Below are 16,452 nucleotides of genomic sequence, written 5' to 3'. Positions count from 1 at the left end.
ATATGGAAACATGCAATTGTTTGGCTTTTCTCCAAAAGAAAAGACTTATTTTTAGATTCCTTGTAAAAGAGGATAGTTAAGATCCAAAATACACGTCTTCCATACTCTCTCTTATGCCTGCAATAAAAATACACAAGAATAGAAATCAGAATAACTAAGTAAACACAATATAATATCCTTACCAAATCCATTATTAAAAGTGCTTCTGAAGCCACTTTCACCTGAAATGGCTCCTGAAATATAAAAAAAAAAAAAATGGGGGAGCATAAAAATAGAGATTTTGTTTTTCCTAACTGGAATGTCCACCCTTTTCTCCTTTACCTATCACATCAAATTCTATCAATCAAAGCTCAGCAAAAATAAGACTTAAAAATACATATAATAGAATTCAAACCCCTAGCATGGTGAAATTCTCATTTTCCATCTGTATCACTTAGCTGACACTTAGCGTCTTATCCAATCTTTCATATACACACGCCTTATCCAATCTTTCATATTCACATGCCTTTTACACAGAAAAAAGAAATAGTTCTTGAGCGGAGAGCATCATTTATGGTTATTCAGTGATGCATAAGTAGTACCTGCTTTTCTTCATTGAAAAAATTACAAGGTATCAGTTGGAAGGGATCGAATGAGCTGAAAAGAGGAAAAAGAAAAAAAAATCATTCCTAATATAATCTCAAAAACATAAAATAATTAGGAAACTAACATTTATTTACAAATTTGAAAATACGTATCAATAACATAAACCTAAATTCTGCACAAGTGAGAAAAATATTAAACTAGGAGAATTTCTTAGGACATGCCATACAATCCTTGTGGAAGAAGCACTGTTCTTTTGGACTCAATTAAAAATCTGGGAAACAGGACTTTGGGAACAAAGCAATTCTGTTGTCTTAATTACTTTTAACACCCAAAGAGGAGAACATTATAAATGGCTAGACATGTGTCTTACACTGAAATCAAGTTTCAAAAGTTCAATGAAAATGTAACCCTGACATAATACAAAGAAAATTCAAGAGACCGAAGTTTCTCAAAATCCCTTGTCAGTAAATTAAGGTGTTCAGCATGGAGTAGGGACTCAGTATTTGTTGAATGAATAAATGACAAACAGTTCTGTTAAATAAATCTATGATAGATTCATCTTTTAAAATGAAAAAGAATAAAAAGATAGAAAGAGGGACACCTAAGCAAAGCTAGATACAAAAACACATGTAAAACTTTTTTTTTAGCCATGCCTGCACCAAAGCAGTGGGCGACCCAGGCCACAGTAGTGACAAGGTCAGGGGTCAATGGTGGAAAAGGCAAGCTTACTGAAATGTTGATGACTCAAAGCTATGAAGGCTAACGTGAGAAAAGTGGATCTGAATTCAAAAAGAACCTGATAAACTGAAATGACGTGAAAATTATAATAAATATGTCCTACATTTAGACTCAGAAAATCAAATGTCTAGACAGTTGATGAAGAGTCCCAGCTTGTGGATGACTGTATTTTTTTTTTTTGATTTCATTTAATTTTAGAGAGGTAATATGCAACATAATAATCAGGGGTATGGACTCAATCTTTAATGCCTGGGTTAAATCACACCATCATCACTAACAAGCATAGGCAAGTTATATACCTCTTTGTGCCTCTCAGTTTCCTCACCTATAAAATGGTTAGCTATTACAATTATGATTATATAAATGAAGACCCAAGGTTTATAAAGGCTTTATGTAACTTACTCAGGGATATACAACTGGTTGAGTATTAGGGCTCTTTCCACTGAAAATAACCGAGTAGTATTCCTGGATATCTTATTTTAAAAGGGACACTGGAGTTCCCGTAGTGGCTCAGTGGTTAACGAATCCAACTAGGAACCATGAGGTTGCAGGTTTGATCCCTAGCCTCGCTCAGTGGGTTAAGGATCCGGCATTGCCATCAGCTGTGGTGTAGGTTGCAGACTCGGCTCGGATTGGGCACTGCTGTGGCTCTGGCATAGGCTGGCGGCTGCAGCTCCAATTTGACCCCTAGCCTGGGAACGTCCATATGCCGAGGGTACGGCCCTAAAAGGACCAAAAAATAAAAAAAATAAAAAATAAAACAATAAAAGGGACACAGATAAAAACTATAACCTATTTCAGGGGTCATCTGTAGGAAGTTAAGGGTCTAGAAAATCAAGGCAGGAGTTCCCACAGTGGGTTAAGGATCCAGCATTGCCACAAGTTTTGAGCCCAGGTCACAGGTGCAGCTTGGATCCAGTGTCTCTGTGGCTATAGCTCTGATTCTGCCCCTAGCCTGGGAACTTATGCAGAGGGAGGAGGAAGGGAGGAAGGGAGGGAGGGAGGGAGGAAGGAAGACACAACTTTTGGTGAGCTTTAATGTTTCAAGTTACAAATTTTATATTATTTTTTTTTAAAAAGCCTCCCTAACAGTCAGTACCAACCAAAGAGAAAACTAGTTACTTCATGAGGTTACCTGTTCAGGTCTAAGGAATTCAATTACCACTTGTCATAAACCAAGCCCTTTTAAAACATATGTTGGATCCTACATTCATTCAACATGAACTAAGTAAAACTCTTGCTCAAGGTCTCCCAAATTAATGAGTAAAATAAAACATCTCAGCAGTATTTTTAAACAATGTGAATAATACATTATTGTAGTATCAGATATTCCTTCCATGTATTTTCTAATCACTTGTGACATGTTTAAAAAAAAAAATCACACTTATGTATCACAGTATACCTTTTTGTTGGTCTTGGCACTTTTGAAGATTTACCAGGTCTGCATTTTTCCTCCTCTCTCCTTCTTGCCAACTCCTCAGCAGAGAGATGCTAAAACATAAGCACCAGTTGATCAAAGGGTCCATCAACCATGGCAGGCAGAATTAATAGAGAGACATCACAGCAGAAAGCTAAAGATCACAGATTCTGCAGAGAGAATGCCTGGTTCTGCTGCTTACTAGCTGGGCAACCTTGGCCAAGTTACTGAAGCTTTCTGTGTATTAGTTTTCCGTACTTTTTAAAAACATCTTTCATTTTTACTTATTTAGCTGTGGTATATAGGGTGCAATGGCTTCATGAGGGATCTTAGTTCCCAGATCAAGGATCAAACCCAGGCCACAGCAGTGAAAGCATGGAGTCCTAACCACCAGACCACTAGTAAACTCCCAGTTTCCTGCATCTTTAAAATGGGAACAATAATAATAGCACTAATAACAATGTCAAGGTGTTTCTGTGAAGCCTAAATGAGTTAATGTTTGTAAAATATTGACAATAGTGTCTGATATACTAAGGCCTCTATAAATACAAAATGAATTGGATCTCTCTCATTTCACTTCCACTACCAACCTTATACTCTAGCCCAAATGGACTACACATTTTCCAGAATATATCTGGTATTTTCCCGTGCCTATATTCCTTTGCTTCAGCCTCTCCTTCAGCTTGGAGTTCCCTCCTCTATTTTTCCACGTTTTGAGATTCTCTGTTCTTCCTTCAAGTCACAGATGACAAACGTCGCATCTTCCGCGGAACTTTCCCTGATCACAGCCCTTTGGGAGGACCTTATACCTCTTGAGTTCAATCTCATGGAACTTACACAGGATTTATCTTTCCTACTAGAAACATAAGTTCCTTCTAGGCAGGAACCACGTGTTACTAATTACTGTGCCTAGAACAATGCTCGGGTGTGTGGTTAGAGGCACAGAATGGGGAAGAAAGAAAGAACATTTATTGAGTTCTTGGTGCATGCAAGGCTTACTGAGTTCTGAGTATCAGGACCTTCATACATTTGATTTCATTGACCTCACTTAACTCAAGCAAATCTCTGAGGGAGGTATTATTATCCACATTTTATAAAGAAAATCCTGAGATTTGATGTGATTACACATATAAACAAAGCCAATAAGTACACCTTCACACATTCTTTCCACTTGACTGACTGGTTGTTCACATGTTGCATACAGACAGAATATGTGTGTGTGCGCATGTACGTATACACGAACATTCACTCCCCATGTTTCTTTTTCGGACCATAATTTTTATTAGTAGAAATACTTTAATATTTGTAATTCAATTTTACGGCTAATGCTTGCAACAATATTTTAATTGGTAGATCAGAACATCATTCAATGACTTTTCACTGAAATGAACAGGGCACAACTCCCTGGCACCTTAGCGGATACTCTAGAGCTAAAGACCAGAATGTAGAGGCAGATAATCCGAGTTCTGAAAATGCCCAAGCTCTTAGTTAACTGCATCCTCAATGCCTTCTACTTCGCTGCTTACTAGTGACTTCTAAACAAATGGGAAATATATATATATATATCTGTGTGTGTATATACATTATATAATACATAAAATGGGAACCATATTTATCTATATATACACATATACAACAAGTATAATGTATGTGATGTTAAGATATACAAATATATACTGACAACTTTCACTTTTGAGCCATCTGAAAGGATCAAAGTTACCTCAAACGTCTGCCCTTCTAAGTCTTTTGCATCACACCAATTTCCCCATGGGTCTCGGACCCTGCGTCTCCTTGTGCGCTGCAATGGAATTAAAACAAAGCACGAGGTAACAAGATAACAAGATTAGCTTAGAGAAACCAAAATGATAGTATTCTCAAATCAAAGCACATTAATACTCAAAACCAAAATGATAGTATTCTAAAAATCAATTTTTCTATTAAAATATTATAATCCCTGATCAGCAAAGCCTGACTACATTTTATTAATTTATGTTCAATAGGTGGCACTCTGCTCAGAAATAAATCAGTGATAATTTACTAAATTTTATCCCAATTTTTTCCTTAGTTTTCATTTTCTTTCACTACTTGGTAGTTAAACTCTAGGACAAAAAAATATTTTTTTCATTTTATAAAATTTTATTGAAGTATAGTTGACATAATGCTTTGATAATTTCTGCTGTACAATAAAGTGAAAAAATATTTTTTAAGATCAAAAAGAACCACCCAGAAAATGACTTGGTGGAAAACTTCCAAGAACACACAGCAAGAGGTATAAAATATTGAAAACTAGAAGCAAAATAATTATATCTCAGGCTTAGAAAGGAAGACATTGCCTAGTTAATACAAATAGCAAAAACTTATAAAGTTGGTTTACTGGATTAGTAACATCCAGTTTTACAAAAATAGTACTGAAGCTTTTAAACTAGACTGGCTGCCAGAAGCCAGTGTGTGACTAGCACCAACTCCAGCAATTGTATATGAAAACATCCTTTCTTAATAAACTAGACAGAAATGGTGTCCAGGCTACTCTCAGAAAATTACCTACTCTAATCATCTTTACTCCTTTTCCATTTATCTTACCTATTAACCAATTTAACCTCTTTTTTTAGTAAAGCCAACAAGACCACAATTTGACTCTGCCTTTTAGGAGACTTATTTTTAAAATAAGAATACTGCAAAATTCACTAACCTTAAGAATTAAAAAATAGGAGTTCCCGTCGTGGCGCAGTGGAAACGAATCTGACTAGGAACCATGAGGTTACAGGTTCAATCCCTGGCCTTGCTCAGTGGGTTAAGGATCCGGCATTGCCATGAGCTGTGGTGTAGGTTGCAGACGTGGCTCGGATCTGGTGTTGCTGTGGCTCTGGCGTAGGCTGTCAGCTGTAGCTCCAATTAGACCTCTAGTCTAGGAACTTCCATATGCCATGGGTGCGGCCCTAAAAAGACAAAAAAAAAAGAATTAAAAAATAAAGACTAAAATATTTTGAAGAGCTATTCCAAAAAGCTAAATCTTGTGGTAAGAATTTTAAGCAAATAAAAACAAATGAAGAAGAAGAAGAAGAGAGTAACTGTATAGTTTGAAAAGATACATTACACATAGGAATCAAAACCAAGCAGTTTTAGTGAAGCATCATGCTCTGTGTAAAGTTTGTGAGGAAATGTTGAGGGTTTGTCTTTTGCCTTATAAATCAACATGAATGGAAACAAGAAAAGTGATAGATGAAACACAAGAGAAAAGGTTTTCTTCCACTAGATGGCCATTTGTTAAAGTGGTGAAGAGAAATAGGCATACCTAACCTAATAAGGTGAGGAGCAATCTGGAGAGATCATTTGGTAAGCGAGGGGGCTGCTTACCATGGACTGCAGACGCTGGGCAAGCTGGTAGGCTTCTACTGTGTCTCTTCTGTCTCTGATTCGTACTTTATCAACTGGTTGTGGCCTGTTATATACAGCCTGTTCTATTGGAGTCCAGGAAAAACAAAACAATCTATTATAATTTTATGGAACTCATTTGTTAAATAGGAAGACACAGCTATCCTATTAATTATAAGCCAATTTCTAATTTTTTTTTAATACCTGAGCTTCTGTCTTATTCCATAATACACGTGATGTGCTACTTGGTAGTTCTCACATAAAAGTATTTCTATTATTATAAGGAAATCTCAATAAAATGAAACATTTAGAAAATAAGTCTTTTGTTTAATTTCTGATTAAATAAGTGCTAGGCCCTCTTTGCTAACTTTAAAAGTCTAATACAGAAAATATGATTTTGTAGTTCCTTTAGTGGCTACGCAAGCTACGACATCTTGTTTTCCTATAAAGCCAGTCCTATTACGGTGCTTTGGGCAAACAAAGACACTGAAGTGAAGGACAGATTCCAGGGCAGACTGTAAATTCTATCTATCTGTACATGAAATAAAATAATCTCTGGTTGTCTTTTCATAGACACAGAATACAGAATACGCTCCTCTCAAACCATGGGTTACAGGATTCTAATTACCTTATCATTTTGCAACTACAATTTTTCTCCAAAATTCTGTCATGTTAATTCAATAAAAGGGCAGAATACATTTAAAAAATGCATATTCATTGACTTCAGATTTGAGAAAAACTAGAGTGAAAGAAACTTTCTACCATGAAAAATATTTTGGCACTTTTATTACATTTAAGTGTAGAGGCTCATAAATTATTTTATTTAAACACTGCTAGAAATTATTTCCAGCATTTAACACAGTACTTCCAAATTAAATGGGCTTTGATTAGACTTTTCAGAAAATTACTTTTACTTGACAAAGAACTGCATTCTTCATTTCTACTACTCAGTTTGAATATTGTTCCTTTAAATCACACCACCAATTTTTACTGGAGGTTAAAGGGAAATACAGTTTAATCAACAGAAATCTGTTTTAAAACAAAACCTTGATAACGTATTTATGCCATAACATGACAGCATCTTTCTGTATTCTTTATCTATAATAAACCTACTTGAATTTTAAGTATCAAAGAAAGTAATGGGGGTTGCAAGGATAAAAAATGTCGAGTAAAAGACGTTGTTCGGTTTTTATTTTTACCACATCCAAAATTGATTGCTCCTATCAATTCGAGGTATGTATGAATCCGTCCAATACAATTTACATCCCCACAGTTCTTCAGGCCAGGACGTACTGAGGTCTTATTTAAGTATTTCGGTTTGCATATCTCCCTAATTAAGAGATGGAAGTACAATTATTTTGGATAAATAAAAGCATCAAAGATTTCTGGGGGAAACTTTTAATACTGAAATATTTTAAAAAGGTACCCCCTTCTCAATGCGAATGTGTAGTAAGTACAATGCTAATACATAATACCCAAGAGCACTTTTTTCCTGAAATAAAATATCTTTAAACAAACTTAAAATAATGTGATTTTTACTAGTATCATTTCTTTACCAATATTAAATTCAATAGATTTGTTATCCTAAGACCCTGAAGGTAAAAGCTTATTTATCTACAGATCCAAATGCAAGCCTAAATCTCTGAATAAAAACAGAATTTTCATAATATGTTGAAAGTATTTAGTATTAGATGCTCCAATTTTTAATACATTACTTATGTTCATACACTTTTACTTTGCTGGATAGCATCTTTTAATTACAAGCTAGCTTTTACATCCTTAAAAGGTTTATATTAGTTTTTAATGATTATGCCAACAAATATTAAGTACTCTAAGTGGAAAAGAGAAACAGATACAATAGGGCATTCAAAAGGAATCGAGAAATGCCCAAAGAGATATGAAAGAAAGAAGAGGTTGACATAATAAAACATATATTTACTGAATAATTTAATGTATCATTAAATCTGAGTAACGGAACTCAGAGAACTTTGTCATAGTATCAATTACTCAGTGCTTATAGCAGATGCCCAACTAAGGGTTATACACAATTCTACAAAGTAGATTTTATTACTCTTATTTTTAGAGATGAGAAAACAGGAAGGAAAGAGAGACTAAAGTACCTAAGGAAGTGACAGGATTCAAACAGACTTTATAAACCAAGTATTTAGATATATCATATAGCACAGGTATTTAATTTTTATTCTACAAATATCTGTGTTCTACATACCACAACAATTTCTAGGCACTAAGGATATAGAGATAAATCTGCAGCTCCTAAACTTACAGAACTTACATTTTAATAGTCAATAAATTAATGAATCATATACATTATTTTGTTAAGTAGTGCTAAGTGCTAGGAAGATCGAGTGAGAAGCATAAGAGAGGAGTTCCTATCATGGCTCAGCGGAAATGAATCTGCCTTGCTCAGTGGGTTAAGTAACCGGTATTGCATGAGCTGTGGTGTAGGTTGGAAAAGTGGCTTGGATCCCATGTTGCTACGGCTGTGGTGTAGACAGGCAGCTATAGCTCCAATTCGACTGTTAGCCTGGGAACCTCCATGTGCCAAGGGTGCCGGCCTAAAAAGACAAGGAAAAAAAGAAAAAAAAAAAGGCTAAGGATAAGGGGACAGAGTAGGACAAATAGGTAAGAATATCTTAGTGTGTTTTGGGAAGACCTAAAACTAAATTTTAAACCATAAATTCTACAGAAGTTCAGGAAGGGTAAAACGTAATTTGGGACATGAGAGTATCAGAAGTTCCATTAAAAAGGTGAGATTTCGGTGTGTCTTGAAAGAAAAGGAAACGAACTGTGTAAATGAAGGCAAGAAAGCTGGAATGAGCATGCTATACCCAACAACTAAAAAACTGTAGGAATCTATAAACTGTGTTGATTTAATTAAAGATTACCCACATCAAAAAGCTTTAAACAAAGAGTCTACTAGCACAGCACTGAAGGGTAAGGCCTCTAGAAGTACCTGTTCATGACACAATAATTCATTCTTTCAATCTGCCTCTGTATTACAAGCATTGTTCTAAGCAATAGGAAGAACAATGAACAAAACAGAGAAGAGTTTGCCTTTAGGGAACCTACATTATCATGGCAATGGGGTGGAGGTCAGGGGTGGAGAAAGAGACAACAACACACAAATAAAAATACAGTATTATCAATGGTAATAAATTCCTTAAGATACATAAAATGCAGGGTAAGAGAATGAGAGGGAGGAGATATGTGAGATACTGTACACAAACGGTGGTCACAGAAGGCCTCTTAAAACCCCTTGAGCAAACTGAAAGAGAAAAGAGTCTCCAACATGTGGGAGAAAAACATCCAACCGACTGAAGTCAGTCAAGGCCTTGAGTTGGAAGTATGAAAATAATGGGTCAAGACTCTGGAATCACCTTCACCTAAAGTGAACTGGAACGGGAACAGAGTCCTTTCTCCTCTCTGAACCTCATTTTTCTTATCTGTTAAATGAGGATGAGGTTCTCAAGAGGACTAGCAATGATTTAAATACAATGCATGGCACTTGGTAAGCATTCAGTAATGATACTGGTTACTATTTTGATGAAATATTACTCTTAACAGGGAGTCAACTGCATATGCTTCTAAAAAAAAGGATCTTTTAGCTACGAACAAATCTAGCAGGACTTTTTAATCTTTAAAACTTAACTCTTCCTTCCCCTGCCCCTTTTTTAACATCACCTCTAGTCTCTAAACATTCTCTTTATTTCTGAATAGGTCTGAGTTTCTGTTCAAAGCATTCCTTTTTGCTTTCACATTGTTCTGCTAAATCATCATATTGAATCAGCAATACTTAACTGGTTTCATGAACTAATGGCATTAGGAAAACTACTGCCAAATTTATGCTATCTATATAAATTATTTTGCCTCATAAATCTAAAATTCAAATTAACAAATGATATCTGATTAAAGTAACATTAAGTAATCACTGATAATTTATATAGGCGTTTTTGAGTTGGTTATTATTTTGAAGTACTTTAATTTTGGCCATTCATGTTTTTATTTAAAAATTAGATACCAATAGAGATCTAATTTAATTCATCTTTTTTAATAGTGTGAATTAGACAATGTGGAATAATGGAAGAGTGATTTACAAAGTCGAGACATGCACTGAAGTCCCACTTCTGTCAGCAGCTGGTTGTATAACCAAAGGCAGCTCCAGAAACCTTTCCTAACCTCAAAATCATTCTATCAAATAGAGAAAATACCTCCTGCCTATTACACAGGATCATCGTGAGGAGTCAGATGATCCTGTAAACTATAAAACACGATGCAAATATCAAGAGTTGTTCCTTATAGATATTCTTCACTTTGATATTACCCTTACCTAAATATTTTCCCAATCTCAACAATCTACAAGATAACCAAGAGTTAAGAACAAGAAAAAAAAAACCTTTTAGAATAGGGCTATCTTTAGATGTCAAAATACTTAATACTGTGTGAGTAAAATGAAGGTTACTGATTTAATAAGCCTGGTTATTTGTTTTCCTTTGGTAATCTTCCTAGGTTACAGCAGAAGCCCTCTGAAAAGATGGTTCTAAACAATTCTGTAGCTCCTGAAACAGTACGAATTAAGGCAATCATCTATCCCTTTTCTTCTAGGACCAAAGACTCTTAAAGAACAGATACATGGGTTAAGAAAGCCACAGAAGACAATACCTACCAAAACTTTCAAAAGTTTTCCTTTCACTTTGAAAAATTCTAAGTTTTGCCTACTGAAATACATTACTATGTTAAAGCTCTTTGGAACTCTAGGAATGTAAAATACTAAATTCTACACAGGCCTAATCAAATACTCTAGAGTATCGTAAGTTTTAAAACAGCATCTAATACACAATTTTTCCTTACCACTGATCCAAAATATAATTCCTAATTTTCAAATAGCGTTCTGGTGTTTTAGCTTGGCGCCCCTCAAAAAACTCAGGAATTGCTTGTTTTTCTTCTTCTTGAATGATATTTCTATCTATTTCTACTTCCTGTTCTGGTGGCTTAAGCTCTTCTTCCTCATGGCTCTCCTCCTCCATTTGGCAGGAAGAATGAAAAAGCAATTCATTATCACTCAAGTCTTTCTGAACTTCACAAGGCTCTGGAGAAGGCAACTGCTTGGTATCATCTATTATTCCATTTCCATCATGCTTATCACAGTTTTTCATCAGTTTATTACATTTCTGAACATTTAACTCAACTGATTTTTGGTCACTGGTATTCTGATTTTCAGTCCAAAATGTAATTCCTGCACTTGTCCGTGTGTCCATCGCACCTTGCTTTATATTCTCAAGGCACTCTTTGGAAGATTTAGAAATGGGATCTTCCTGGCTGCCAGAAGCAATGAATTCCCCTTGATTGGTTGCATGTCTTTTATTATTAGGGATGTCTAATAAGAGATCACGGCTAAGACTCTTTGGGGGAGCTTGAGATGTCAACTCGTCTGCCTCATCTGTGATGTCTACTTCTTCTTCTTCATCATCAGATAACTTTTCAATTTTTACAGCATTCAAGTTGGGATCAGCACGTCCCCTTAAACCTGAAGGTGTCCACACCTCTGTGCCTTCAACATCATTTTTCATCTGAAAATCACTGCTGTTCTTCTGATTTAGTGTTTCCTTCTCTGGACCATCTAATTTTACCTTATTGAAAAACACGATAAAACCCCCATAATATTAACATTTTAAAACATAATCACTGGCACACAAAAAATAGGATACCAAGTTGTAAAACTAAGTGCATGTCAATGGAATATTACACCTTTATTGTGCTTTTCTCTGAAGGGTTTAAAACTTCATCTTAAATATAAAAGACCATAATTTCAAATTTCCATAAATGTATTTGACTCATTCATGGTCTGGTAATTTTTTAGCAAATACCTATGACCTATATAGGCCTACTATTTATTTTTCAATAGTAAGTTTAAAGTAGGAATCTGACTTCTATCAACCATAGATGATGAACTTACAATTGTCACACTAAGGTATTCTCTACAAGATCAAAACATTGTGAAGACTTATTTCTCAAAATGTCTGATATCTCAACTAATCATTTTTTATAATGCTAAAAACTCTTTAGTTAAAGGAATTTATCTCGTATGTATTAGTAAATTAAAACTATCTTTCATCTGAATACGAAGTCAATAGAAACTGGTTTTCACATGTTCATTTAATGTACCTCTAATATTACAGAGTTTATAATTTAAGGCCTGAAATTATCTTTTATATCTATTATAAACATAAATATCTGGTAATGTAACAAAAGATGAATGGCAATGGGTAGGATTTGAAATAAAATCTTTGTTATATACAGAGTTTTTGAAAACTCTTGCATATGACAAACACACCCAAGAGGTTATTTATAGATCTTTTATAACAATAGACTCCACAATCCTGTATTTGAGGGTAACTGGCTTTATACATAGAGGAGAAGGAAAGAGCAGCAGGAGGGAAATGGGGATTTGGCCATTTAGCTTGAAATAGCCTTCAACAACCCTATTTATTTCAAGTCTGTGTTTATTTTTTAAAGTTAGATAAAATTTTGCATTATATTTCATTATACATTAATGTTTCTTTTACTATTAAAATGTACCTTTTCACTTCTCCAAAATACCCTACACATTCTGGTCTGAGGGGTATGGAAGTAGAAATGAAAAATTAAGCTTATTCTGTTTCATAGTACTTTATGAAAGTAACCTGGTGAGCTGTCTTCAAAATGCTTTTGATGGTTAAAATATGGAGACAACAGATCTACAACAAATCCATTCCATTACTTCCTATGCCTAAATGACACCAAGTCAGATAAATCTGGTATATGGGGTAAAACCCTTTACAGCGGACCCCTGAACAAGGGGGTTAGGGACACCATCCTTTGCACAGTCAAAAATCTGGGAATAACTTATAGGTGGCCCTCCATGTATGGGATTCGTCAGTATTTGAACTTCCTCCATATGTGCAATTCCACACCAGCGGAATTTACTACTGAGGTATTTACTACTGAAAAAAAATCCGTGTATAAGTGGTTCTGCTCAGTTCAAACCTGTTTTTTAAGTGTCAACTGTACTTACATTAAAAGAAAACACCAAATTTTGCTTAAGACACTTTCAAATTCTGTATAATTATGTTCCCAGAGGTCAGGGAGAACACACTGGAGTAATTCTAACTGTCAAAACAACATGGTTGAATACAGTACAAATTACTTGAAAGATTAAAGAACTAGACTATACCTTTCTGACCACTGAAATTTATTAAAGTTTCCAAAGACAATTCTTCAAAACAACTGTGCAAGTTTCATTGCTATTAAAAAGATTTTAGATTAATGTTACTAGCATTTATGGCCACTAAGCTCTAATTATTCTTAAAAGTTTAATGCAAATATTTAAAGATATTTTCCTGGAAACAATGAACTCTAAGGTTTTCTCTCTGGAATACTACTTGCTTTATAGGATGTTTTTGAGCAATTAATATTTTGTCCTTCTATTTAACTGTATGAAATAAAGCGGAGTTAATCTAATACCTATTTACTAGCAATACTCAATATACTCAAGATACGCCTTGACATTTCTGAAGACAAACATTTATAGGGTACTTTATGGGTATAAAATACTTTCACTATAACAACTTTGAACATTAAAACATTAGTGCCTGAATTAAAAAACTATTTTTGCTGACTTGTATTTTAAATATTATCACTAGGACATTTATATTCTGCTTACCTTATTTTTAAAGTATTGTCTGGCATAACTCTTCACTTGTAAAACAGTGCGACTTCCAATTAGCTTTGCAATTTTAGTCCACCTTCGGCCAAATTTAGCCTATATTTTAAAAATGGAAATAAACTGCGTTACTTAATATTCCAAACAACTGCCATATTTTAAAACAAAACAAAAACTAGAACCCATATTTATTTATTTTCTAAAGCACACAATGAAGCCTCATATAAAGTTAAGACTCTTAAAATCAAAGCCCACAATCTTCTTTCGGAATCTTGACTTCTGAAAAGAGACCAAGATGATTTAGAAACTTGTTTTCTTTTTATAGTTATTGTCACTCCTGAATATTCCTAACAGTGTCCTATTAGTATTACACATTATGATGTTCCAAATTTGAGATAACTTAAAAAAGTGCCCAAAATGGAAGCAAGTTATATATTCCAATTATAGAATCATCTGAATATATTATGACAAGAATTTCAAAATATTCCTTTAACCCAGATTCCATCTATTACATGTTCCTTAGTGGATATTCTTACACTACGTATCACAGTAAATTGACTTACAACAGAAAATCACAAATGAAGCAACCTTCAACCAACACCTCCCTACACCCCTCCACTGTCAAAGGCTGGGTACCTGCAGACACTGAAGCTGTGGAGTGAAAAACTGAGAATTCTGGTGTGGTCTGAAGTACAGACAGGAATGCAATATAATCTTAAATCTAGATAGGATTTTTAGGTATCGTCTATCATTTGACACATAAATCTCCTTTATATTATCTCCAACACAAGATATTCTCTATTTCTCAAAGTAACTCAACAAGCCTTTTTAAAGAATTCTTAAGGGAGTTCCCGTCGTGGCACAGTGGTTAACGAATCCGACTAGCAACCATGAAGTTGCAGGTTCAGTCCCTGCCCTTGCTCAGTGGGTTAACAATCTGGTGTTGCCGTGAGCTGTGGTGTAGGTTGCAGACGCGGCTCAGGTCCCACGTTGCTGTGGCTCTGGTGTAGGCCGGTGGCTACAGCTCCGATTAGACCCCTAGCCTGGGAACCTCCACATGCTGCGGGAGCGGCCCAAGAAATGGTAAAAAGACAAAAAAAAAAAAAAAAAGAATTCTTAAGACTAAAGAAAAAAAAATCCACAACAACTCAAAGAAGCTGATCCCAGGGCCAGATTTACAGGCTAGACAGTCATGATTCACAGTAGTAAGTCACTGACCTAAATGATTAACTTATACATTTACTTCTGGTATTTACTAGAAAATCTGACATATGGGAAATGTCTTAAAACTGAAGGGACTCGCAGTGGTTAACGAATCTGGTTAGGAACCATGAGGTTGCAGGTTTGGTCCCTGCCCTTGCTCAGTGGGTTAACGATGCGGCGTTGCCGCGAGCTGTGGTGTAGGTTACAGACACGGCTCAGATCCCGCACTGCTGTGGCTGTGGCGTAGGCTGGCAGCTACAGCTCTGATTAGACCCCTAGCCTGGGAACCTCCATATGCCTCGGGAGCGGCCCAGGAAATGGCAAAGAGACCAAAAAAAAAAAAAATGAAGGTACTTCTGCAAAAATTATTAGTGTGTATAAATTATTTAAGATTGTTCTTAGACAAGTATCGTATATCACTTATACCTGGGATCTAAAAAAAAAATGATACAAGTGAACTTATTTACAAAACAGAAACAGACTCACAGACTTCAAAAACAAACTTATGGTTACCAAGAGGAAATGGGGTAGGGGGTGGATTGGGAGTTTGGGACTGGCATATGCACACTACTGTACATGGACGGTCAACAGGGACCTGCTGTATAGCACTGAGAACTCAATATTCTGTGATGAACTATACGGGGAAAGAAGCTGAAAAGAAACGGCTATGTTTAACAATCACTTGGCTACAGAGCAGACATTAACACAAGATTATAAATCAACTATATTTCAAAAAACTAATAAAAAAATGAAAAAACTTTTAACTTCGCTGAGATCAGTTTACTGAAAAATTAGTTATCTCTATCATGTGATGAAGGCAAATGGGTAACCTGGTAACATGGAGCACTTTCGGAGATCTAGATAAAGTTAGACTTGTTAGGATTGTAGGGGCTTGGGCACTATAAAAACTGGAGAGGGGACCTTAATGAGAAGAGTGAAGAAAACCTTCACCAATTTCAAAATAGAGCAAAGGGACAAGACAGGAAAGAAAAACTCTTCCCTCATCATTTAAGTACCACATAATTTCCTTTTCTCAACCTGAGAAAATTCAATCTATAAGCAAATGATACGTAGGTTAAAAAGGCAGGAATACAACCAATGGTTCCCTGCATTTCTGTGGGAAAACATTCTAAGTTTAAAGTAACTATAGGCTGGAGTTCCTATTGTGGCACAGAGGAAATGGATCCGACTAGGAACCATGAGGTTGCAGGTTCAATCCCTGGCCTTGCTCAGTGGGTTAAGGATATGGTGTTGCCATGAGCTATGGTGGAGCCCAGAGATGTGGCTTGGATCCAGCGTTGCTGTGGCTGTGGCATAGGCCGGCAGCTATAGTTCCATTTGGACCCCAAGCCTGGGAACCTCCATATGCCACGGATACAGGCCTAAAAAGCAATAAATAAATAAATAAATAAATAAA

At 35.5% G+C, this 16,452-nt stretch overlaps 1 protein-coding gene across 4 annotated transcripts in view; it reads right to left on the bottom strand.

Moving 5' to 3' along the window:
• Positions 1-16,452, bottom strand: part of MYSM1 (Myb like, SWIRM and MPN domains 1) — a 39,314-nt gene that overhangs the window by 12,151 nt on the left and 10,711 nt on the right. For all 4 annotated transcript variants that reach the window (XM_047788890.1, XM_047788891.1, XM_047788892.1 and 1 more), the window contains exons 7-14: positions 13,833-13,931; positions 10,982-11,760; positions 7,312-7,442; positions 6,095-6,198; positions 4,461-4,538; positions 2,726-2,814; positions 582-636; positions 183-233 (exon numbers count right to left, since the gene is read on the bottom strand). In XM_047788890.1, the coding sequence (XP_047644846.1) occupies positions 183-233; positions 582-636; positions 2,726-2,814; positions 4,461-4,538; positions 6,095-6,198; positions 7,312-7,442; positions 10,982-11,760; positions 13,833-13,931 (1,386 nt within the window). The remainder of the gene's footprint in view (positions 1-182; positions 234-581; positions 637-2,725; positions 2,815-4,460; positions 4,539-6,094; positions 6,199-7,311; positions 7,443-10,981; positions 11,761-13,832; positions 13,932-16,452) is intronic.

Source organism: Phacochoerus africanus, chromosome 8, assembly GCF_016906955.1.
Source record: "Phacochoerus africanus isolate WHEZ1 chromosome 8, ROS_Pafr_v1, whole genome shotgun sequence".
Lineage (NCBI taxonomy): Eukaryota > Metazoa > Chordata > Mammalia > Artiodactyla > Suidae > Phacochoerus > Phacochoerus africanus.
Note: the sequence above shows the minus strand (reverse complement) of the source record. Positions and strands in the feature narration are given on the sequence as shown.